Source organism: Balaenoptera borealis (assembly GCF_965194805.1).
Source record: "Balaenoptera borealis genome assembly, chromosome: 6".
In the NCBI taxonomy this organism is placed as follows: Eukaryota; Metazoa; Chordata; class Mammalia; order Artiodactyla; family Balaenopteridae; genus Balaenoptera; species Balaenoptera borealis.
This window is the reverse complement of record NC_138863.1, coordinates 87235864-87263286: the sequence shown is the minus strand read 5'-3', so window position 1 is coordinate 87263286 and position 27423 is coordinate 87235864. Positions and strand designations below refer to the sequence as shown.

The 27423-nt window shown below is 34.1% G+C and overlaps 1 protein-coding gene and 1 long non-coding RNA gene across 2 annotated transcripts in view; both read left to right on the top strand.

Moving 5' to 3' along the window:
* Positions 1 to 11855, top strand: part of KYNU (kynureninase) — a 109739-nt gene extending 97884 nt beyond the window's left edge. Inside the window, 5 exon segments of the mRNA XM_082395823.1 lie at positions 1284 to 1336; positions 3199 to 3284; positions 8894 to 9124; positions 10726 to 10842; positions 10844 to 11855. Of these exon segments, the coding sequence (XP_082251949.1) occupies positions 1284 to 1336; positions 3199 to 3284; positions 8894 to 9124; positions 10726 to 10842; positions 10844 to 10873 (517 nt within the window). The 3' untranslated portion in view covers positions 10874 to 11855.
* Positions 11856 to 19263: 7408 nt separating this feature from the next.
* LOC309630513 lies at positions 19264 to 27053 on the top strand. The gene is made up of 2 exons (XR_014245726.1): positions 19264 to 20270; positions 20605 to 27053. It is a non-coding gene; the product is annotated as an uncharacterized lncRNA (long non-coding RNA).
* Positions 27054 to 27423: the final 370 nt, after the last annotated feature.

The following is a 27423-nucleotide window of genomic DNA, read 5'->3' as shown; positions in this document are numbered from 1 at the left end:
ACTCTTTTAAATGTGGCAAACAGCTTCCTTCTCCCCATCATTGGTTTTTCTTTTGGTTTTTCATTTGTTTTTTCTTTGTAATACAGAATTTTAAATGTGTCTGAATATATACATATGTTCCTTTATATTTTCTTTGGTTTTCATAGTTAGAAATTTTTCTTTTAAAAATCATATAAATATATGAACATATTTTCTTCATCTTTGCATTTTTTGGAATGTTACAATTATCACTTATTAAATTGTTGTATGATCTGAGGACTGTTTTTTATATTTTCTGCCATGTTCCATTTGTCTCCCTGATGCTTCTTTTAATAGTATTGTGCTCATTAATTTAACGAACTTCGTAATATGCTATATAATATACGGCATATTCACCTTTATACTCTTCTATTTCAAAATTTATTATTTTCACTCATATATTCTATATAAACTTAACAACATTTTGCCAAATCCAAAAACAACATACTTGGAATTTTTAATTTTGGCAGTATTAAAACTAGTAATTTATTTAGGAAGAATTGATTATCAGGAATATTGTATTTCTCTTTCTCAAATTTTATATTTTTCTTTAGATATTTTGTAATTTTTTTCATCTAATAAGCACACACACATACATATGATTTTTCGTATATATATTGTATTTTATATCTGGCTAATTAACATTCTTATTAAAATCTGAAAGTAAAAATTTCTTTAGAAAATTATTTAAAATTTTCCAAAAATTATATAGGTTATATTTTTGCCATTTCTCTTTAGAGAGCTTACTGCAAGAAAAATACATTATTGTATTAATCACTTTTTTTTTGAGCTTTCACCTTTGTTTTAAAATCTAAAAAAAACATTTTTGTTCATTTTATTTAATTTTAAATAAGAACAAGGTCATTAAGTACAGGTCTCCAGATGATTTAACTTTGCAAAGGAAATACAACTAGTAACAAGAATAAATTGATTTTATACTCAATCTCTCAAGAAGGTTATAAATATTAATTGCCTTATGATATCATATAGTATTTATATGCTTAAGTATTTCATACATGATTTTAAAACGCAGGCCCTAGAGTCCTATATTAATTGTGACTATTTTTATAGACCAAAATATCAAATGTTATTATTTATGTTTTAGCTTAGTGGGATGGTTTGGCCTATATTAATTGTGACTATTTTTATAGACCAAAATATCAAATGTTATTATTTATGTTTTAGCTTAGTGGGATGGTTTGGCCTATATTAATTGTGACTATTTTTATAGACCAAAATATCAAATGTTATTATTTATGTTTCAGGTTAGTGGGATGGTTTGGCCACGAATTAAGCACCAGATTTAAGATGGATAACAGTAAGTGTATTCAATTTTACTTCACAAGTCACTTTGTCTTAACTTTATTTCAATTTTCATCTGTCTTTGTATGATATGTAATATACATGCCTCATGGAGAGTGCACTTTGAAAATGCCAATGAGAATTCTTAAAATAAGAAATGACATTTCTTCAGTGTAAGACTAAGTGTTCATAGATTTTAGCATGATTTTGAGTCTATCCTTTTGTAGGGAAATAAGAAGAAGTGAAATCTAAAGTACTCAGATCTCATCAATATGGAGTACCTAAAACATCAGGCAGGGAAAACAGGAAGGAATTGTTGGCTTGGAGTCAGACCCAGAGAGACTTAGGTATCAAACCCACTTTGCTGCTTAATAGTTTTGTGATGTTGCACATATTTATCATTTTGGATTTTTTGGTTTTTTTCCTCACATATCTAATGTGAATAATAATAACTATTTCAGGGTTTGGTTTGAGAGCAGGACACATTCTAAGCTATAAACCAAGTAGCATACTATTTAATAAATGTTCATTTTTATCCCTCTATTTTCCCTAATTTTCCTTCGTTTGTGGCTTTCACCACATACCAAATAGTAACCCCAATGGGTAGAAATTAAAGTACACCATGCGCAGGGAGTTCTCAAATTGCCCTATTTCTTTTTCCTGAGTGACTTATTCTTCCATCACATGGGATACAGAGAACTTCCTAAATGTTGTGAGAATTAAACTTAAACTTGATCCTTCAAACTGCTTCCAACCTTGAGATATGATTTTAAATATATTCACATTTGCACCAACCAAGATGCAAAGAATAAAGATGGGCTCTTCAGTCATATCAGGAAAGCTGTGTTTTATCTTGGCTGCTGAAATAATGAACTCTGTTATTATGCCAGTTATTTAAATTGTTTGTAGTGGGTTTTCTTATCTGTAAATGAGGGAGCTGGATTAGATCAGGGGTGGACAAAGGTTTTCTGTGAAGGGTCAGACTGGAGATATGCTAAGCTTTTGGGGCTATGCTGTTTCTGTGGCAAATACACAACTCTGCCATTGTGGTGCTAAAGCAGCCACAAAAATACATAAATGAATGAATGTGGCTACATTCCAATAAAACTTTATTTACAAAAACAAGTGGTGGGCCAGATTTGACCCACAGGATATAGTTTGACTAGCCTTAATTAGATGCATCTCTAAAGACCCAGAAAATTCTCTCACTCTTAGTATTAGTTTTTAACTTTATCTCTAACTAGCAGTTTTAACTCTTGGATTTAACTTGCAACTATTCAATCTAATTAATTATAATTAGGATAATGTCTGCTATTAATTTACCTTTTTAATATATCATACTTAGGCAGATCATTTTTTTTTAAAGCCTTTTTTTTTCTTCTTTCCTAAGAGAAGCTACTTGACCTAGTAATCCTGTTAAAAGTCACCTTCCTAAGTCATTTCATTTATATTTCTGCCTTTGGGTGACATTACAATTACAAGCCATTCGAACCTTGATATCTTCCCCTTGTTGACATGGTTTCATAATAGAAAGGCAAAGCATGGAGCAGAACAAGGAATGCTGGCTTGGGGATGAGAGGGCAGAGGATGGGGTCCTGAAAATCTTCTAGATGACATTATGTTTGTCTTGTGTCTAAGGGCTCTAATTTTTCGTAGGCTGCTATGAAGGTGGGGGCAGAGGAGATGGAAGTTGTAGGTGAAGGAGAAATATGCCGGTATTTTAGGTCCATGGCATTTCTCTTAAATATCTCAGAAATCTCAGGAAGAAAAGTTTTTAAGTCTTATATTTTTCCTCTCTACTTTACTGTCATAAAAAAATCGATAAAGGACACCTTTTTAGGCACATTCTATAAAAATGACACGATATTAATTTTTCAGAACTGCAGTTAATCCCTGGGGTCAATGGATTCCGAATTTCAAATCCTCCCATTCTATTGGTCTGTTCCTTACATGCTAGTTTAGAGGTAAGTGATCTATGCTTCAACCTTCCCACATCTTTACCTTTCTCTTTACCATAAACAACGGAGGAAGGGCAGGGTTCTCCATTAGGACAGTGACTGTGTGCTAATGTCACTTTTTATTTATATCTTCAGCCCCCAACCCAAGGCTTGGCACACTGCTGGCACTTAATAAATGTTCAATGAAACTTACCTAGGGTGACATATTTTTAGTTCCACTTAGAATTTGTGTGAACCTGAATAAGTTATTTAATCTTCTACTGGTCTCTCTATATACAAAACAAACATGCAATATTTAAGTCTTGATTAATTCACTCCTTCAAACACTTACTTATTAAGAAATTATTGTGTGCTGGATGATGTTGTGATTACTGGGGACTCTGTTTCTTCTAGTTCTGTGAGTCAATGAACTGACAAACTGCCATGTGACAAAACTATAGGAAGACTTTAGGGGGTTGGGGAGAGTATAAATAGTCAGAGTAAACCAAAGATGAGTAAGGTTGTCCCATGAAGTAGGGTGGATTTTCTTTTTCCCCATTTCTATAACATTATATCCATGTTTAATTTCTACTATTACTGGCTCAATATTTTTCTTTAAGTTCATTCATGCTTCTACTTAAAATTAGTCTCACCCTAAATAATAGGGTACTTACCTATATCTATTCATTTTTACTCACATATAATGCATATATATGTATATATGTGTGTGTGTGTGTGTGTGTGTGTGTATATATATATATATATATATATATATACACACACACACACATATATATGTCTCCTAATTAATTATTTGGATATTGGATATTCATTAATTTCAGATTAAGACTAAATTTATCTAAGTAAATATATATTGTTAATAATTATATCTATATAATAATAGTATTAATACATGTATTAAGGCAATGTATATTTTATATACATATATTTAAGTAAAATATATTTTAAGTAAATATACATGTTTCTAATAGAGATTTTAAATATATAGTTATTCAAATAAAATTTTGATTTTTTGTTTTTTTTAAAATTGAAAGCCTCCTAAAATCATCTAGTTTAGGAAATCCTATTGTGGAGTATTCTGGCATGAGTGACCGGATAAAGACTTCCAAAATCTCTTCCAAACTTAAAATTCTAGAATTCTGTGAACTTTCACAGCAGCGTCTCATTTTGGCCACTGGACAGCAGCGTCAAGTTCCTCTGTTTTTATACAACTTCACCACTAGATAGTAGTAATCAACTCATTTCATTTCATCCCAATTTAAAGAGCACGTACTCGGTATGACCACTAGATGGAGCTTGTGCTGTTTTCACTTTTTGGCAGGTTTTTTTTTTTTTAAGTTAAAATAGACCCAGTAACAAGATTTCGCAGGCAGTGATACATATTTAAAAAAATTTTTTTCAGGGGGGTGATGAAATCTACTCGGCAAATCAAATAATTATATTTGATTTGCTTTCAAAATATCCAATCTGAGGAACACTTCCGTTAAACATTTTTATTTTATTTTATTCTATTCTATTTTATTGGCTGCATTGGGTGTTTGTTGCTGCGAGCAGACTTTTCTCTAGTTGCAGCGAGCCAGGGCTACTCTTCGATGCAGCGCGCAGGCTTCTCATTGCGGTGGCTTCCCTGGTTGCGGAGCACGGGCTCTAGGCGTGCGGGCTTCAGTAGTCGCAGCACGCGGGCTCAGTTGTTGCAGTGCATGGGTTCAGCAGTTGTGGCGCGAGGGCTCAGTAGTTGTCGCTTGTGGCGCGAGGGCTCAGTAGTTGTGGCACACAGGCTTAGCTGCTCTGCAGCATGTGGGATCTTCCCGGACCAGGGATTGAACCCGTTTCCCCTGCATTGGCAGGCGGATTCTTAACCACTGAGCACCAGGGATGTCCCCCGTTAAACATTTTAAAAGAAGATAACGTTTTGCTTATTTTGAAAGTTTGTATCAGGGAGAAGATGAGTTACAGTAAGAAAAAACAAGGCACCAAGGAATACCTTAGGAAAAACTAGTACTTAAAGTTTCCTCTGATTTTATCTTTGCAAATGACTTCCTAGCCATATCTAGAAAATGTCTTTTAGACACTATCACTTTGGTATTCTCTGCAGTGAACTAACTGTTCTTCGGTATCCACCTCTTCTGCCACAGGAAGAGTCTTATTCCTATTTTCCCTACCAATAGTTTTCTTCCACACTGTATTATAGTCACCTAGACATGGTTTCTATTCTCAGCTGGAATCTGAAGACTGATTTATCTTCTCCTTTAATATCTAAACTTAAACCTGAGAAAAAGACTCTAAATGCCACAGAAGAGGTATGTACACTGCTCTGGAGCTTCTTATCACTTAAGTATTTCTCTGCATCCTCTTGGAAATATCTTATTAAATCATTCACTGTCGAGGCTATGTTCTAACCAAAATTATCTTTAAGTAATCAAACCTTGTGTTAAAGAAGGTGTTTTCGAAATTCTTGCTCCCTATTATAAATTGCAAAATTCTGAAATTACAAAATAATACGTTTCATTGTTTCCCATTCTCTACTTAACTGTTAAAACACTGTACTTTCTAGATGTTTCTGAGTTTGCCATATGAGTGTCAGTGAATTAACCGATTCAGTACTTACCTCATTTATTTAAAAGTTACGCATATAGGAGATAGGTAGCTGAAGTTTGAGTAAATGAAAGAAATAAATACATGAATCAAGCTACCTTTCTTTGTTATCTCTACTCCCCTTTCGAAAAATATTCTCACACAGTCAAATGCCAACAGAAGAAGAGATTCTATACTTAAGAATCAATGTACATGGATATGATTTCAGATTTGCAATACAGAGAATTTTTTAAAAAGATTAATTATGGCTTTGTTCACAATTAATGTGTATTTGATTGATTGATGGATACCATGAAAAATAGCACCTTATAATCAGTTTCAAACTGTTTCTTCATACTGCTGCCTATTTAATCTTTTGTACAATAATTTAAAAAATATTGTGGATCAAGAGAAAGAGCAATAAGGTAGGAAGCAGGAGGCAAATACTCTATCCCTCACTGGGACACTAAGTGTGACCTTCAACAAGTGACAACTACTCTTGAATTCATTTGCCTCAATTTTTTAATGAAGATGTTTGGACCAGATTACTTTGGAGGTCACCTCAATCTTCTAATTACTAACTTGAAATTAAACAATACTTATATTGTATTTTGAAGGGTCATATTTCTATGTAGCGATAGGTAGACAATTTTAGACTTTTTCAGTACATAAATATATAATTAAATAAATAGCTTAAATATACAAAATTAGAGCATTCAATTAAAATACGGGGCAAGTCAGAAGAAATGTACCCTGTCTTTCCTCAGAGTTATTAGGGAGCCAATTTTAAGAATTTAAGAATTGAAAACATCATGCTATACTTATTTTTCCTATTTAAATATATCTAACTTTTCTAGCTTTGCATTTATTTTAGTTAGCAAGAAAACTCACCCAAGTAGTGGAAACTCTGCCAAGAATTCTGTTATAAGCTGAATATTTTCAAACTACACATTTCATTTTTCCTAATTAAAAAAAAAAAAATTATTCCACTGTACTGAAAGCATGAAAATAATGAGAAGCAAAAAAAAAAAAAAAAAAGGACATTTATTCTACTTCACTGTTAACTCCTATTATCCCCTCTTGATATTTTTATCTGAGGCCTCAGTAGAGACTTTTACACTCTGAGAAGAATTTAAGACCGCCTCAGAATGCAGCTTCTCTTGTTGTGGTTGTAATGTGGAAACTAGTTTTACATTTAAAAGTTATTTTATTATTAACAAAGAGTCATGATATGTTAAAATTGAGATATTTGTCATGAAAAAAAATTGGTTCCTTGTTATCAAATCTGCAAGAGCAAAAAACTTCATTAAAAAACCCCCCCTATAAACTTAATATTCCCCAAAGTCTTACTAACCTATGAATACAAATGAAATACCATTAAAAGTACTACTTTACACATTGTCCCCATCTGCATCTTACGGGGCCCAAAGCAGATCCAGAAAGCGTACTAGAATTATTTAAATAATTAAAATGTCCTCAAAATTATTATTAATCTCCAAAGAGAAACTTGTAAAGATTCCTGTCACATTTTTAAAAAAATTCCAAACCTGACAGCCAAACCACTGGTGGGCTACACCTTACCTGTCCCTGCTCCTGCCCTCTGTAAGAATGCTGATTCTTGGATCAGGCTCTCTTGATCCAAAACTTGGAGGTGTTCCCTTGAGTCTTCATTGTGCCAAATCTATGGACATTTTGTTTTACAAAGGAAATGAAGAGATGCCTCTTACCAAACTCCATGTAACTGGGGTCACCTAAGCCCTAAAGCAGCATTTTTTTGCACTGAATATGTCAGATGCCTTGTGACATGGACCTCAAAGACCTCAGCTTCTATTTGCAGCTGAACTCTTCCCAGGCTGCAGACACAGTCCATGAGGTCTGGTTGGGAAGAGAGGCAGATAGCTTTCTATCCTCTGATTTTCCTCTCTTCCTTCAATACATTACCTTACATACAACTCCCATCCTCTCCTTCAGCCACATCCACAGCCTCCACGCAACAGGTCAAGAAAATCTATGCCTGAATGGCTGAGTTCTAGTAGAATGCCTGCCCACACATGCCATGTGTATATACAGAAAAAACTATTTTCATAGACTTCATAAAGTATAGATATCACCAAATGACCCTATGTTTGTTCAGTGGCATAACATGATACAGAAAAGGGACATTAAGTGGCTTGGAGTGCATCATTCTCTGTTTGCAGTTATTTCAGTTCTTATATGTAGAATATATTTTTAAACTCTACTTGACCTTAAGAGATAAGCTAGAAAAGCATGTCTGTTCTGACCCCTAATGTTCCAATACCAGTTATTTTGTGCCCTTTTGTCACTCATCTTAATATAAGACACCTCAGGCGGCAACTGGCAGTATTTTCACACCAGTGTTAGAGTTTAGCAGGGGAGAAAATGATGAAAGAAGAAAAAGAGAAAGACCAAATGCTTCAGTAATAATACATGCATTATCTAACATTATTTGCTTTTCTGACAAAACTTAGCATCACTATTTAACTACTTGTTTTCTTACTGTTAAACTGAAGGAGATTTAGGAATTGGTAAAACGATTATAAATAATATTGGTAACATTGCCTTCCACATAAGCGTTTAGCTCTTACTGCACTTTTTTGTGGATTAAACAAACTTTATATGGAAATAGAAAAAAATCTTGATTATGATTGTATAAAATGTTTGGAGGAAATTTTTTGACATTTATAACAGTTAAATGCATTTATTAAGGTATGTTTTACTTATACTAATTACATGAAGCTAATTTAAAATAACTCTGAAGGAACATTATGTTCGCTTTTTTCTGCTTTTGCAAGTATTGTTTAAATGACATTTGTACAGCTTTTCTGTCATGGACACTTTGTGTTTAATTTTTAATGGCAAAGCACTTACAAGAGGACATGTTTTCACAAAAAGATTAAAACAGGATGTTTTACTGGAAAGGTCAAAAGTAGGCATTTCCTTTTATGCCTGATTTACAGTTAAATTTTGCTTCTTTATAAATCAACAAGAAACTGTGAACCTGATTGTTTCTCATTCTGCAGATCTTCAGGCAAGCAACTATGAAAGCACTGAGGAGAAAATCTGTTTTGCTAACTGGTTATCTGGAATACATGATCAAGCATCACTTCAGCCAGGATAAAGCAGAAACCAAGAAAACAGTTGTGAACATAATTACTCCATCCCGTATAGAGGATCGCGGCTGCCAGCTAACCCTAACATTTTCTATTCCAATTAAATATATTTTCCAAGAACTAGAAAAAAGAGGAGTGGTTGTAAGTATATCTCTTGCTTTGCTACCAGGTTTTTCTCTATGGGTTACATGTTGAGGATAAAATTTGGATTTTTTGGTTTATTCATTTTTCCATGTTATTTCACATCAGTCAGTGAGGATAAGTTAAGTGCCAACTAAGTATTCAGCACTATGCTAACTGAAGGGCATGGAGATCTGTCATTTCTGATAAAAGGGAAGAAACCACAAATTTTGGTTGCAGGGAAGAGTTTTATGTAATTTATCCATTATTTTCATTATAGTTTGGGCAGAAAAAAATTTAGTGAAAACCCTAATGTATTATATATTTATTGAATAAGTGGAATTAAAGAACATACAATATAGTAGAGGGAGAAAAAGGAAATCAGTCTTATTTAGTTGTTTGAACTAAATTATTTTCAACTTTTTCACTTCAGTCAAGAAAGATATGTAGACACATCTAAGAGTATTAATGTTGTATGGAATTTTTTTTTTTTAATTTATTTTTGGCTGTGTTGGGTCTTCGTTTCTGTGCGAGGGCTTTCTCCAGTTGCGGCAAGCGGGGGCCACTCTTCATCGCGATGCGCGGGCCTCTCACTATCGCGGCCTCTCTGTTGCGGAGCACAGGCTCCAGATGCGCAGGCTCAGTAGCTGTGGCTCACGGGCCTAGTTGCTCCGCGGCATGTGGGATCTTCCCAGACCAGGGCTCGAACCCGTGTCCCCTGCATTGGCAGGCAGATTCTCAACCACTGCGCCACCAGGGAAGCCCTGGAATTTTTTTTTAACTGTTGGGCCTAAGTAGCCCTCTTAGTCTCTTGAAAAGAACTAATAAGTATTTAATGAGTAATTTCAGGAAAAATGGTGATAACATATCTATTTCCAGTGATAATGTAATTTAGAAACTGCTGCAATCAGTCTTCCAAACCTTTAGGAGAGGTATCCCCAGATTCTGAAGACACAAATCAGAATATCAGCATTCCAAATCACACTCTACCATTTACAAGCCATGGGCTCCTGGGAAAGTTAGTAAACAACTATTGACTTCAGATCCTTCATCTGTATTTTCTCTGCAAAAATACTTACCTCAAAAGTTGTTATGGAATAAAATATGCCAGCACACATAAACCATTTATTATATTGTCTAGCCTATAGGGTGTGTTTCTTAAAGATAGTCATAGTGATCTTCAGACTAGGCTGAATTATCTGAGCCCAATTCATGAGATTAGGGATTACTGAATTTAATGGAAATATAACTAAAACTCTCCAGATCTCAGTGAGGTTCTCAATCATTGAAATGTGTGCAAGGGTTCCAGTCTCTCCAGGTCTCTCCACAGATAAACTGTATACTCGATCCACTGGTTGCTTAAAAAGGATCATTGCTGACTGGACTTCAGGAAAGTACTTAGGATATTCATGTACCAACCCACTAATATTTTAATTATTATTAAGAGGGGAGTTTCAAGTAACATAGAAACACTATGTTTTACTTAAAGTGAAAAAAATTGCTTATATTAAGTTTTAGGGAAATCAGTATGAATGTTTTATGTAAGTTTCTCTTGAATGTGGATTTCCATTATATGAATGATGCTAACATTATTGTGGTTTTACTTTTTGTTTCCCCTACAGTGTGACAAACGGGATCCAAATGGGATTCGAGTGGCTCCAGTTCCTCTCTACAATTCTTTCCATGATGTTTATAAATTTATCAATCTGCTCATTTCTGCACTTGACTCTGCAGAAACAAAAAGTAGCCGAGTTTTCCATAGCAACTTAAGCAAATAATATGGAAAGCCTGTGGTTATTACTATTATTCAAGTTTTAATTATTTCAAAACTGATTACACATAACTGGCAGTCAATTGTATACTTTACAGAAAAACAAGACAATTTTTTTAAGGGTCTGTGGCCTTGAGATATCTGCATGGCTGTCCAATTTCTTGGTGTTTGGTGGATCAAAGTCTTTACTGGTGCAAGTATTATGTACACAGTCTTGATTAGCTGTTATATTTCATTGTTAATGAAATGTTTTTTGTTGGTTTAATTTATAATTTGACTGACAACTTCACAATGTATGTGGAAATTTTTGTGTCAATTTTAGAAATATTACTTTAATTTTAATTTACCAAAGAGTTTCTTATAGGCACTGTAGTTGAACAGTCTGATGTATGTATGCTTTTTACAATGTTCCATCTAACTCCAGTCTGAGGAACAGAAAATGCATTTTCTAGGGCAGTGGATTTCAAATATTTTGGTCACAATCCACACTAAGGAATACATTTAACATCAGAGTTTAATTTGTGTACAAGCCTTATTTTATTGATTCTAATACACAATTTTTTAAATCGTATGTTAACATCTGGTAAAGAAGAAATGTCTTTCAATTTTCATTCAGCAGCTTACAATTGCCATTGGCCATTCTTTCATGTTACCATCCCTGACATCACCATGATTTTCATAGTGAGTAGATATCATCCTAGATCTGGTTTTAAAAACGGTATATACAGCAAAAAAAAAAGTTGCATAAATTATTTGCTTGTGCTTTCATATTTATTATTTTATCTCATTACAACTAATGTTGGTTGAAGCTCATTAAATTGATTTCTTTACTCACTCTTAGGTCCTAATTCATTTTTCAAGGATGTCCCTTTATTTAATGTTATCATAATCTCTTGGTTTTGTTTAATGGGAATTTCTCCTGATAAAAGACTTTAGATGCTACTATGTCTCTAAAATAGTGAAATAAATCACTCTAAGATACTTGTGATTGAGGATTAAAGTTAGGAAATAAGTGCTTCATCACTCAACCTCTATCCCAAATCTATGGACCTTTGTTAATCACTACGAAAACACTACAGTTACATTCAGCCCTGTAAGATTCCCCTAGTTCTCAGCTGTTGATGCCATAACCACTATTCATGAATTGGCAAAATATTCTACATTTGTATACATAAGCAGCAAGAAAGAGTGACTATGATGATATTAGCTTAGCCAACCACTTTGAGTGGTAGAGTTAAATAAGAAGTTGCAGAGATCTGACACCAACACCAGCAACTACTGATATTTATTGAGTACTTCCCATGTACCATGTATTGTGCTATTCTATTTACACGTTATCTCACTTAATTGACTGGTTGCATAATTGCTTTAGAAAACCTTCCCACCTCCACTTTTTGCAAAACTCATCTTTCATAGATGGAAAAATTCTCAAAACCTTAAAATCTGACCATCCATGACTTCATCTAGAAGAAACTGTTTTTGAACCTCACAGTGGTAAATAAAAAAGACATAATTTCAGCTCTCAGGGAACAGGTAGCTTAGTGGGGAAACAGATAGTAAACCTATAAACATCCAAGTAAATATATAATTACAAACTGTAACTTCTATGAAACATGAACAGTGATACTATGAGAGAAAAATCTTACGGGTATTAACTAGATGGTTGAGTAAAGGAAGGTATATGAAGGTGCTTATCAGTTAAAGTTCTAAAATATTTCATGTTAATCACACTAAAATTACATCAAAATATGTATATAAACAACTCAATGCATAATCAGTACTCTGTCCTCATCACCCAGGTGAAGAAAGAGCATTAGAAACTCACTTTCTCACAGACTCTGGGAGGGCTCATGCCAAGGACTACTTCCCAGAACTTCTGCTGCCAGTGTCCTTGTCCCCATGGTGAGCCACAGCCACCCCCCGCCTCGGCACGAGACCCTCCAACACTAGCAGATTCACAGAAAGAAGATGTGGTACATATATACAATGGAATATTACTCAGCCATAAAAAGGAACGAAACTGGGTCATTTGTTGAGATGTGGATGGATCTAGAGACTGTCATACAGAGTGAAGTTAAGTCAGAAAGAGAAAAACAAATATTGTATATTAACACATATATGTGGAACCTAGAAAAATGGTACTGATGAACCGGTTTGCAGGGCAGAAATTGAGACACAGATGTAGAGAACAAACGTATGGACACCAAGGCGGGAAAGCGGTGGGGGGTGGTGGGGGTGGGGGTGTGATGAATTGGGCGATTGGCATTGACATGTATACACTGATGTGTATAAAATTGATGACTAATAAGGATCTGCTGTATAAAAAATAAGTAAAATAAAAATAAAAAATAAAAAAAAAGAAACTCGCTTTCTCCCACTTGCACCCCTCTCCTTCCCCAAACCCAGAGATAATCATCGAACTAAATTTGGTGTTAATCATTCCCTTACTTTCTTTAAAATTTTATAACTATGCATGTACCCATAAAAATATACTAGCTAAATTTGCCTGTGTGTGAACTTCATATAAATGTAATCATACTGTATATATTCTTCTACTTCTTTTGCTCAGCATCCTGTTTTTTGAGATTCATTTATATGTTACCATAGCTTTCCATTCATTTTCATTGCTGCTCAGTATTATATTTGATAATTAGAATTATTAATTCATTCTACTACTGATGAAGATGTGAGTTGTTCCAAATATCTGTAATATTGCAACAATGCTGCTATTAACATTCTTAGTGCACACGTTCAAAAGTTTGTCCAGGACATATAATTGTGAAAGTGCTGGGTCATAGGCCACACACATGTTCAACTTCACTATGTACTGTCAAACTTTTCTAAAGTGGTTGTACCAGTTTCCATGCCAAACCAGTAGGACATGAGGGTTCCCTTGCTCCTTATCCTTGCCAGTAGTATACATGTAAAAATAGCCAAGGTGATTATTAAAATAACAGAGAAAAAATGTTTAAATGTTGCTTTTCACATGCTTTCCTTGTATATATTGTAATTATTTATTTATTTATTTATTTATTTTTGGCTGTGTTGGGTCTTCGTTTCTGTGCGAGGGCCTTCTCTAGTTGCGGCAAGCGGGGGCCACTCTTCATCGCGGTGCGTGGGCCTCTCACTATCGCGGCCTCTCTTGTTGCGGAGCACAGGCTCCAGTTGCGCAGGCTCAGTAGTTGTGGCTCACGGGCCTAGTTGCTCCGCGGCATGTGGGATCTTCCCAGACCAGGGCTCGAACCCGTGTCCCCTGCATTGGCAGGCAGATTCTCAACCACTGCGCCAGCAGGGAAGCCCTATATTGTAATTCTTAACTTTAAAGTGCTTGTTTATCTTGACCCTGTGGAATTCTTTGAGAACCTGGTTAAAATGTGTTATTTGAAAGGTATTCACATTTGCTTCTGCCAGTTGCCAAGGGTCACTTCTGACTTGTTTTCAGGTTTTTCAAATCACATGAACAGCATGCAACTGGATATATTAATCCATGTGAGGACCAATTAATAGTGACAAATCTTCACAAGTTATTAATTTTTCTTGCTGATCCTTTACATAGTCTTTGGTTGTCAACATTATGCCAGGCTCTCCTATCATTTACTTACCTTGGCCAATCCTAGGCTTGTCTCATGTCCTGTTTAGTTATCAACACTGAAGCTCAGTGACTCCGGGATTTGGCAGAAACTCTGAGGATGAAAGCCATGCCTTGATCCTAAGCTTACTTTGATCTTTGCTTACTTCCCAGGTTCCTGCTTTTATTTCATTTTGGTGTTCTGAGAATTTCTCACTTTTGTGCCATCTCATTTAAAAAGGTTTTTTTGTTGTTGTTGTTCTTTTTTTTTTTCTTTCTGGTATCTAATCCCCTACAACATGCTGAACTGTCAAGAAGTGGTTTATGACTGAAAACAAAAAATATATAAATACTAACTGTTTTCTTAAGTAGAATGTGTGAAAAATGAATTGCACTTTCTCAATGCACATTGAGATGTGCATCTCATGCACATCTATATAAATATCAATTATTTTATAGCGATGCCCTTAGGTGCTATTGTAATACACAGGTCTGTTTGTGTAACATGAAATTATTAAACAAAACTTACTGGAGAAAAGGCTGGATGTGAAGTCAATAACTTATTTTCAAATTAAAGAAATAAACTTTTTCTACAGCTATTTTCTGCGTAATAACTTTCTATTTACTCTTGAGTTCAAAACTATACGGGTTTATATTCAAATTTTGTTATGTCTTTGTTTCACAAATTGAAGTTGCTAGAGCATTGATTTTTAAGTAAATGGATTTTGGCATAATCTTAAGAAAGAAACCTGCAAACACCCTGAAAGCACCATAAAGCACAACATGGTAATCACTGGATTAGGGCACCCTATTACTGAGATGATGGATTTGATGCTTGTATGGGCCATTAGCATCTGCACTATGTGTTTGAGAAAGGTACAGGATATGTACCCGGCCCTCTAGTAGTAGTATTTTTAATCTCAGCGAGATGTATTCTCAAAGAACAAAATGATAAAGAGGATCATTATAATGGATTTAAACATTTCTGATGTGGTTTTGCCTTATTGCAATTATTCTTTTTATTAATGATCTAGTATTCCGATTTTTGACTCTTTAAAGTGGCTCCTGAGTCCTTTTGACATCACCTCAGCTATTTTTTGATAGCTTCATTGCTTTTGGTCTGACAAGATGTATGCTTACTTTGTGTATTTTCTACCTCAAACTTGACATCACTCATTTCTTTAAGAATATTCAATTTCTTTTGGAGAAAAGTGGCATTTAGAAACCATAATCTTAACAGTAAGAGTGCTCATTATAATTAGGTTGATCATTATTTCCACGATTTTCAGTAAAAGCATTAGGAAATATACATTTTTATGAGAAATTATATCTTTATTTCATATTCATCTTTTCAATTTAATTTAGGATAACAGAGTTTTTATTTAACTTAATCTATTTTATATTTTTATCTCTTGTGCTGAAAATCTTTGTTCTAATAATATTAATTTTATCATATATAATATACGCTATCATCTATATGCATATATATTATACATATAGTTTTAGAATTAGTAATACTAAAGCTATCATAAACAATATGATGAAAACAGTTTAAGATCTTTTGGAAACTTCTTTTTGTCCTTAGAATACATCTCACTAGGAATAGTAAGTCAGATTACTGTGTTTTAAAGGCACTTGTAGTCACTCTTCTCTGTATGGTTCCATCACCAATTGTATACATATTTAGGTTCAGTACTTTGGAATTATCTTTTCAATCTTTATAAATTTCCTTTTAAATATAAAAATTATTTCAGAATTGTGTAATATACTTGGACAATTTCAACTTCAAATCTGCAAGCCAGGTATACTCAGAAAAATCTATAGATTCTGTCCCTATTCCCTTCACCCTATTTCCTTCCACTATTTATACATTTTTTTTCATGCTTTGGTTTATCCCTTCTTTTACTTTACATATAGATAGAGAGATATAGATATAAATATAGGTAAATATAGGTATACTTCTCTCCTTCCTTATATAATATATAATAAATATAGTAGCATGTTACAAATACTTGCTTCCACTTTGGAAAAACATTCCTTTATAGAAAATTATAGTTAATACTTAAGGACTAATAGAATTAAAAAATAATTCATTTTCAATTCTTATTAGAATAATTGGTTCAGGCAAAGATCAAACATTATAGGAAAAGTTGATGAGAAAGTACATAGTGGAGGCATTGGATTGTTACCACCTAAACTCACTGATCATCACTAATACCAGTAAAAATGAAGCAACTTGTAACTATGTGCCTGTGATGCAGGCTATTTACTAAGGATATAGTAAACCTGAATCCAATAAAACTTTAGGGCTATTTTCCAGTTTATAACAATGTGAGGAATGGAAGAACAAGCTAAATGACCCCACAGACCCCACAGAGAAGCAAATATGGGCCATTCTACATGGCAACTGGTTGGGTTTCTTCAACAAGTCAATAGCATGAATAAGATAGGGAAGAGGTGAGGGAGAAGGAACTATTCTGGATTATGAGACTGAAGAGATAGCAAGCAAATGCAACATGTGGACTTAGTTTGGATCTTGATTCAAAGACCAACTATAAAAATAAATTGCTGAGAGAACTGAGGACATTTGAATGAGAAAAGAATTTTTATTCAATTTGTTAGCTGTGATAGCTACTGTGGATGTAAGAAGATGTTAGTATATCTAGGTATATATACCAAGTACATAGGAATAAAATGATGAAGTCTGGAATTTGCTTTAAAATTCCTTTGTCCCTTCCCTCTCCCCCCCCTCCAAAAAAAATATAAAGAGTTTCTTATTGTATCATGTATATAATATTTCCCACCACATATTCTTATGATGGAAACAATCCCTCTGCCTCCACGTGTCAAAAAGTTATTTCCATAATTTCCTTATGATGGATTTTGAAAGGAACATTATATCCTACACTTATTTGCATATTTGTCTTTTCTTCCTACTTTAATATCCTAAATCAAATGAGAATAGTGTTTTAAAGCATGACTTCTCATGAAAAACAAAGAAACTAACTAACATTGGATTCCTGGGACTCAGTTGCAGTTTCAATCACATATAATATTATTTTAGGTGAAAAGAACTGCATTTGGGTGCCAATATTTACTAAACAGAGGTCTTAATTTACTCTTTCCCAGTATGTGGGAGCTTCATTTCATGCAGCTCTCCTTGCACTCTATTGTGCTAAAACAGCAAGCTTGTCAAGAATGGAGACATTGCAATGATATATGCAGAGTCTATGGGAGACATTTTCTCTATGGGTTAAAGTAAGTAGTTGGATCAAAGTCAGGACGTAGACGCTACAGCTGGTCTGGGAAAAAATGGCAATTAAGAGGAAAAAAAAGAACAGAAAGAGAGAATCACAGACAGTCTTTTTTTAGGTGGCAACAACAGAACCAGACTGTTTGAAACTGGTAACTGACTCCAAATGTCACATTTTTCACTGAATTCTAAGTAATATTGCTATTTCATAACTGTTATTTGGTTGTATTGATGGCCATATTAACTTACTTTGTTACAAACTTGTTATATATATTTTTATATACTATATTTGTTATCTTTCTCTTTCTTTTGTATCTTTCTCTCAACAATACTTAGGAGGATTGAAGAAAAGCATATTAAAGCTTAGAGAACACTTCCTTTGAATGACTTTCAATCCAGCCAAACCTGGCACGTTTATTGTGATCAACTCATGCACTTCTGTGCAGTTCAATATCCAGTACCTGTGTGATTACCTCTCCATCAGAAAATTTCATCTTCCTTAAATATTTCAATGTCTATTTGTGTCAGAAACATAAAAATAAAATAAGACTAAAAGAAAACTAAATGTTTTAAATTAATTTCTCTGGGAAAGTTGGGAACTTACAATCATTTAAGGGGAGCAAATTTACTGTATACTAATCTATATTTCCAAGTAATATTAGTCATCTCACAAAAAATGATAGTAAATGAATAAATGCGGCATAAACATAGAAATACCCCCAAAATGACAAGAGTCAAGAGTGCATGGAAGATGTCAATACACTTTCAAAACTGGAAAGTAAACTGACTTAGCAGGACAAAGAAAACTTAAATACAACTGCCAACATGAGAGGGGAAGCTATCAAAGAGTATTAATCTAATTCAGGTCAAAGCCATTGAAATGTTTAGGAATTGGAGGTACCTGTTATTTCTGAAGATCAGGATGCACAGTGGGACGGGAAATAAATGGTTGAAAGTCTATATAATTCGCAGCTGGACCACAGATCCTTTCCTCAGCCTGTGCAACTGGAATGTTACACCTTCCCCACACCCACAAAGACAAGAGTTCACTTTCTAGAAAGGATGAACTTGTGTAGTTCTAGGCGTAGAGCCATGAGGACAGCTGAGGAGATGGATGAGCCATTTGACTAAATGATGAGTGATTTAGCAAAATTTTGCATTATAAGTGGTGAAAGCCCTTATTCCTTTCCCCTACTTGTCTCCCAAGAAATTATGCATGTGCCTAGGGCCATGTCCACCTCCCCTCCAGACCACCCCAGGAATATGATTATAGAGTTCTCTCTGGGAAAACTGTCTAGTCCAATTGATACGAACTACAAATCTTTACATGGGTCTCATTGTGGTATAGTGCCACCCACCAATCAAAAAGTTCCACCCCTGCACAAAATACTCACACTTGATTTTTAGAGTTCCAAGTTTAAAATGAATAGACATGGAGTATCACCATACGTTGAACAATATCATTTAAAATGCAGGATATAATCCAAAAGAACAAACAGGAAACAAGTAATACAATGAAAAAGGAAGAAAAAGAGGAGAAAAAGGAAAAAGAAGCTACAGCTAAAAATCTTCCAAGAGAAAAGAAAAATCTTGGAACAAGAATACTATACAATTAAACAGGGTTCAGAGAACAAGAAAAAGCTCTTGAAAATGAAAACAAGTATGATATCAGAAATAATTCAAAGGAAAATTTGGAATATAAAATTGAAGAACTGTCTCAAAAGGAGAACAAATAGATTAGATAATTAGAAGGTTAATACTAGAGGTCAACACCCATCTAACAGGGGCTACAAAATAAAAGAGCAGAGAAAATATTCGGTTGGCCAAAGAGTTCGTTCGGGTTTTTCCATGTTACATTTTGGCCAACCCAATAGAAAAATTATCAAAAAAGAAAACTCCTCCCAAGAACTTTTCCCAAAACAAAGATGTGCTTTCAGAAGAAAGAGGCTTAGTAAGTACTAAACATAATCGACTTGTTTTGTTTTTTAAAATATAAATCACATTATGGGAAAAAAATGTAAGACACTGGGGATATAAAGAAGATTCTAAAAACTTTTTATAGAAAAAATTGTTACATTAAAATCAGCAACCATAATGATGCAGAAATTCTTACTACAAAATCTGAAAGACAGAGAACAATGGAGGATACTTTTGTTATTCAGATGGGAAATTATCTCCATTTAAGACTTTGACTGCAAGTCAAACTATCAATTAAATGTGAAGATAAAGATGTTTTCAGGTGAGCAAGGTTTTAGAATGTTTACTTTCCATGTACTACTTCTCAGAAGCTGCTGGAAAAGACTGAGGCAATAGGATTCCCAAAGAGAGCATGAAGAGAGGTCTCATGCCAACAGCCCTAGAGCAGAACCACTCCAGACTGGAATAAATCCTCAGAGGGCTCCAGGAGGTGGATATTTACTTCCTCTCTCTGTCCCTCCACCACACACACAAACTGATGGAATACCTAATGCCTCATATTTTTCATTATTCTGATAAGAGTTTTAAATTCTGTCAGAGCTAATTTGAGAATTCATATTAGTAAACAGACAACAATATTGAGCAAATGTAAAAGAAGGCAATTATTGGGGCTTCCCTGGTGGCGCAGTGGTTGAGAGTCTGCCTGCCAATGCAGGGGACGCGGGTTCGAGCCCTGGTCTGGGAGGATCCCACATGCCGCGGAGCAACTGGGCCCGTGAGCCACAGTTGCTGAGCCTGCGCGTCTGGAGCCTGTGCTCCGCAACAAGAGATGCTGCGATAGTGAGAGGCCCGCGCATGGCGATGAAGAGCGGTCCCCACTTGCCGCAACTGGAGAAAGCCCTCGCACAGAAACGAAGACCCAACACAGACAAAAGTAAATAAATAAATAAAAAATTAAAATAAAGGAATTCCTTTAAAAAAAAAAAAAGAAGGCAATTATTAACTCTAAAACATAAGATTGTACAATAAAAGAAACATTATTAGAGTAAAACATGCGGTGTAGAAGACATACCCTCTATTTCTCAGTTTAATATTACAAAAATGCTATGTTCTCAATATATTTTAACATATGTCCTGATTCTTTCATATGCACACAACACCAGCTGTAAATAATACTTATGTGGTTATAAACATGCAAACAATGAATACTGAGGCAATCTAAATAATGATTTCACTATATGTGGAGGATAGGGGAAGAGAATATGTATTTGTTTGTATGTATGTGTCTGTGGGCCATGGGGGAGAGGGAGATCTATGGTAACTAAATCCTCAATTTTCACAGTAGGAAAAAATAATGTTGCAAATTTGAAGATGAAGAAATAGCTATAAACTCATATTATTTAAAAATATGGAACTAAATATAGATAGAAATAGCTAAAAAAGTTGAGAGCTGTCACCTTTTGGTTAGCAGGAATTAAAGGTAGGTGTGGGTGGGTCAGAGGACTACTGTTTTGGGCATAAAAGTTGAAACATGCAGAGAAGTATGCTGTAAGAGTTACGTTCACAGACTCTGAAACCAAGATACAGGGCTCAAATATTGGGTCTACCACCTACTAGTTATATGATCTTGTGACATAGATGCTCAGTGTCTCCATTTCCCTTTTGTAAAATTAGATAATAATGGTGTTACCTCACAGGGTTGTCTTACAGATTAAGTAGTTTAATACACAAAATCATTTAAATAGTATGTGGCACACATTACTAGTGCTGGCAGTTCTAGGTAACTGTTAAGTATTTACATGAGTTACTTTGGTAAAAAAAAAAAAATTAAAAAGAAAACACAACACATTGTGCAATACATAGAAATTAGTCAAGAAATAAGAATCATTATATTTAAAAACTAAAAACTGATGAATTGCCATCAATGGAATAAAGCTATCTTAAAGTACTAAAGTATGTTTCTTACTGTTTAATATCTAAACAAGAGCATTTCATTAATTATGCTTCATATGAAAGATTAATTTGTGTCTATTGTAACTATCAGTATATGAATATATTGCATAAGATATGAATTGAAATTGGCTTCTAAAAATCAGAAGCTCATTCACTGAAAGAAATGAAGATAGTAAAATTGATAATAATATTCATTGGACTTCCCTGGTGATGCAGTGGTTAAGAATCTGCCTGCCAATGCAGGGGGCATGGGTTTGATCCCTGGTCAGGGAAGATCCCACATGTCACGGAGCAACTAAGCCCACAAGCCACAACTACTGAGCCCACGCACCACAACTACTGAGCCCATGTGCCACAACTACTGAAGCCTGTGCATTCTAGGGCCCATGTGGCGCAACTACTGAAGCCCGTGCACCTAGAGCCTGTGCTCCACAACAAGGGAAGCCCCCACTCGCTGCAACTAGAGAAAGCCCGTGAGTAGCAACGAAGACCCAATGCAGCCAAAAAAGAAAATAAAATAAATAAAATAAAATAAAAACTTGTCAGAAGGCTAATTAATACTTATACGAATATTTCTTCTTTTTGACTGAACACTGGTCCTATATCTGCTTTGATATTTTCACATAATATCAGGTATGCCCTCTATGCTTCAACTTAATATTCAGAAAATCCTAAATTCTCAATATATTTTAAGATATGTTGCTACTCTTTCATATACACTTAGTGAGTCCAAAATTTCAACAAAACTGATACTGATTTTTTTTTTCTCCTCAGTAGAGATTAAGGACACATTTTTTTTTTTTCAAAAACCAAATGTGTTTAAAGAGATGCTATTAAGTGGGGAAACAACACGTAATGTGTTGACTGAGGTGGTTTTATTAATTGTAACATATAGTAAACCATGTTTTTGTTTTTATTTATATTTTCAACATGCGATGTAAATGAGAATACCTCCAGATATTCTTTTGGCAAGCACAAAAGCTGTTTATCCCATAGATGATATAGACAATAATGTATGGCTCATAATTTGGAAGAAAGCTGTAACTTAAGAAGTTCTGATGACATTCAAACAGTTTGTGTGTAACTAAACGAAGGCTGTCAGTGAATGGCAGCTTTAAAACATTTTAAACATGTGGACAAAAAATTGAATTTTTATTATTGTAAACGAAAAAGGAAGGTTTCTGGAGAAGCTAGACAACATACTGTAATCCAGGCTTGAGCAAGTTGAGGAGGTATGGTGTCGTATAAATAGAAACCTACTCTTCCCTTTATGTGTTTAACATACATAATCTGAAAAAGAGGAGAGATATGGAATGATAATGTACAATATCATACATCTAGCACAGGAATAGAAATGTTTTTATTCTGAATATCAGAAACTCAAGGAAGAATCACAATGAGACATATTTATCTCTGCAAATCTAGGTACATTCTGAAAATTTTGAATAATATACATTTTATGAAAAAGATTAAATTGAGTGAGTTTATATATAAGTGTATGTGATGACTGAAAGAGAGAAGTGACTGAAGGACAAAACTTAATCCAGTCATTGCTATCAAACATATGACAACATTTAATGACATTTCTACTAAGGAAAGTTTGAGTACAGGAAAACTGTTATGATAAAAAAAAATCTTTATAGTCTTCTGTTCATTCAACTCATAGTGTATTTAGTTATTTATAGCTTAGGGAATATTTTAAAATCATATTCATAGTTTTATTACATAGAGAAAGTGAAGAAAGAAAAGAATAATATAGGAAAAAAGAAAGGAAGATGGATTAAAAGGACTGAGAAAGTAAACTGCTTCTTTTCTTTTGAAACATTTGTCATAAAGAAAGTTCAATTCATTTTACTTAGGATTTTTAGGAATTTAGTAGAGAACCATTTCTTAATATAGAATCCTGTATACTTAGGTATTTTTATAATATCCACTATATACTGAATACCTAAGCTGTGTAACCTATGTTAATACAAAAATATGTACAAAATGGCTAAAATTTAAAAAATAGAGATAATATCAACTGCTGGTGAGGCTGCAGAGAAACTTAATCACCTGTACATTGCTGGTTAAGATGTAAAATGATACTTCTGCAAAATAGTTTAGCAGTTTCTTCTGAAACTGAAAATGTGCTTACAATACAACCCAGGAATGGTACTTTGGGAAATTTATACCAGAGAAATTAAAACCTATGTTACTGCAAAGACATGGACAAAAATATTTATAACAACTTTATTTATAGTAGAGAAAAACTGAAAACAACTCAAATGTCTTTCAATGGATGAATGGTTAAACAAACTGTGGTATATCCATACCTTGGAATACTGCTCTTTTACCTTTATCTCTTTAGTTAATTTCAATTCACTTTCACCAATCAATAGAGACTTTATTTTGCCTGGAAGATTCTCCTTCTAGGCCAAGCTGAGTATCTTCCACAATATAGTCATTCACTTGGGAATGACTTAACACAGAGCTTAAATACTGAATGAATGAATGAGTGGATCACAGTAGGACAAATGATCAATCTCTGAGATATGGAGACTATCTGAAAAAATGAGAATTCCATTAGTGAAAATAAACTCTTGTCCAACCAAGAATTACTTTTGTTTCTTTCTTATTTATTTTGGTTGAGGTCTTAGAAGTTAAAAACTTCCAGTTTTTTTTATAATAGGTTTCATTATTTAGTCTAATAGGTATCTAATGGATATCATGATAAATAATAGTTCAATAAAGGCTAGAGTTAATTGTTCTCTTAACGTATGCCAGACTTTTGTCTTAACACTTTATATTTAATCCCTATTCCAACCCTATGAGATAAATACTATTATTTTGTTCATATTCTAGATAAAGCAGGAAAGGATAAGTATTGTGTTAAGATCAAACAACTAGAAAGTGGTAGAGTTGGGACCCAAACCTGGCAGTCTGTATCTAGGGCTCACGTTCTTAACCAACATGCAAGATTTCCTCTCTTGAAGCACACTGATAATTTGGTTTATTTTAATTGCTCACAGCTTTCTCACCTTTCATAATATGCACGGTAAACTCATAAAATACTAACTTTGTAAGTCCATTTCCTTAGATGTAAACCAAGATAAAATAACTACTTAACTCCATTCACTTCTCAAAAAAATAAACAAGGAAGCATTTTGTAAACTCTGAAGTTCTATCATAAGGCTTTTGTCACAGGCAGTGATATCCACTGGTTTCTTTTCTGTATTAAAGTCATCTTGTCATGTCCCTGCCTTATACCTTTTCAACTGTCATCTTTTTATTTCTTAATGTAGTCCTAATTATATTAAGTTTCCAGACATCACCTCCCTAAAAAGGTACACTTCAATCAAAGACAATATGATTTGGTCTGATTCACATACTCATCCTTCAGAAGTACAGGCATACCTTGTTCTATTGTGCTTTGCTTTATTGTGCTTTGCAAATATTGCAATTTTTTACAAATTGAAGTTTTGCGGCAACCCTGCATCGAGCAAGTCTATCAATGCCATTTTTCCAACAGTTTTTGCTCACTTTGTGTCTGATTACATGTTGTTAATCTTCACAGTCTTTCGAACCTTTTCATTGTTATCGTATTTATTATGGTGATCTGTGATCAGTGATCCTCGATGTTACTACTATGATTCACTGAAGGTTCAGATGATGGTTAGCATTTCTTTAGCAATAAAATACTTTAAAATTAAAATATGTACTTTTTAAAAGACATAATGCTATTGCACACTGAATAGGCTACACTATAGTGTAAACGTAACTTTTATATGCACTGGGAAACCAAAAAATTCATGTGACTCACTTTATTGCAATATTTACTTTATTGCACTGGTCTGGAACTGAACCTACAATATCTCCAAGGTACGCCTCTGTTAACTGAGCCCTGACTACAGACATTTCCTCATGCTAGGCTCAGAGATTAGAAAAAGGGCAGTCATCCCAGCCAAGGGAGCTCAGAGTCTGGGGAGATAGCCACCATAATGTAGACACACTCCAGATAGTAAAGGAGTAGAGTTCTGGTAAGGGTTGTAAAGAAAAAGGACAGAGTGTGCAATGGAAGACTGACCAAGGGAAAATTTTCACCTATAGGTTGGTCAGGGAAGGCTTCCATTGAGGAAGTGATTAAATGAGACCTGGAGGATGAGAAACAGGAATGCAGGGCGGAGAAAGAGTATTCTAAACAAAGTCCATGAGGTTAGAAAGGGCTTCATGTAGAAACGAGCTTCAGTCTTTTGAGAAACATATTTAATAGGCAAGATTTCCTATTTAAAAGTTCAAAAACTTTTTCTAAGTTTTAAAAGATTTTTTCCAGTTTTCTTATTATATAGTTTGATGAAACAAAAATGAAAAAACACATTAATTTGTGAATGTAGTTTTAAAAATGAGTTTGAGTGTTCCTGTGGCTAACCCAGTGACTATAAAATAGCCTACAGGGCAACATCAATCTGAGGTGAGTAGCAATTATTTTGAACCAAAACATCTATTGGATCTTTGAATGTTCCTTTTATTTAATCAGTTCTCACCCTAAAGGGAGAGAAGTGTTTCTCTATTTTGTCCTACACTGACAATTCAACTACAAGTCATATATCGGGTCAGCAAACTATGGTCCATGGTCCAAATCCCATCCAACATCTCTTTTTGTTCAGTGTGTGAGCTAAGAATGGTTTTTATATTTCCAAATGGCTAAAAAAATTTTAAAGAATAATATTTCAAAACATATGATAATTACATAAAATTCAAATTTCATTGCCAACTATTTTTTTTTGAGGGGGGGATAACTCAGTCATGCACATTTGTTCATGTATTATCTATGGCTTCTTCTACTCTCTAAGGTCAGAGTTGTGTAGTTGGGACAGAGACCTTATCATCCACAAAACCATTTAGACCATCCTCCACAAATATTTACTCTCTGGTCCTTTACAGAAAAAGTTTACTGACCTCTGCATTAAAACATTAGTTTGTTGAGGTGTTATTGGTAACACATTCATGCCACTAATCTTCAGTTCAGTTGTGTGCCCATGGCTTTATCATAGCTTTAAATGTATATGAGCTGCTTTTTCTACCTTTAATTTTCTGAACGGTATCTCATTAGCACACTAGACAATCAAATGATTTTATTTTGAAAAACTATATGATTTTTTGTTTAATCTTAATTTTTGGTAGCTTTCTAAATTCTATTTTAGGATATTGAAATTTTTTCTGACATTATAATACATAAAGTTAACATTAGGTGTCAGTATTTTACATATTATTTAGTAAGTGTGTGTATATGAAAAAGCATTGGATTATTACAGACAGCATTTTCACTGGAAAATTTCAACTTTGTTATAATGCTTGCTCTATTGTTTTTGTTTTTTTGGTTTCTGTATTATGGAAATATTCTTTATGATATCTACTAAGAAATCTCTTTAAAATGTGGCCCATCTACACCAGTCCATTTGCCAGCTGAATATAACTGTATCCTCAATTGAAGCCACAAAGAATAGAAGCTCTACCAAATTCTGGACCAAAACATTCATGAGGTGTATTAATTTTAGCCTCTAAATTTTGAGGTGATTTGTTAAACACCAAGAGATAATTAGAACAATTGGGACAATCCTCAATGTTGTAGACAACAGATGCGGTAGAGTGAAAGAGTAAGAATTTAAACATTATTACTCAATCGAGCAAAAAAAATATAACACTCTTAGCCCCCACTCCCAAAAAGTCTATTGCTCGAAAGCCCTATGAAGCAACTGGGAGTAGGTTTGGGAGGGGACTCAAGCCTGCTAATTAAGGGTGTTAACTTATTTGACGGCAAAACCTGATCTGGTCCCAACTCATTTGATCAGCATTTCCATAAGGCTATATACTGCTTT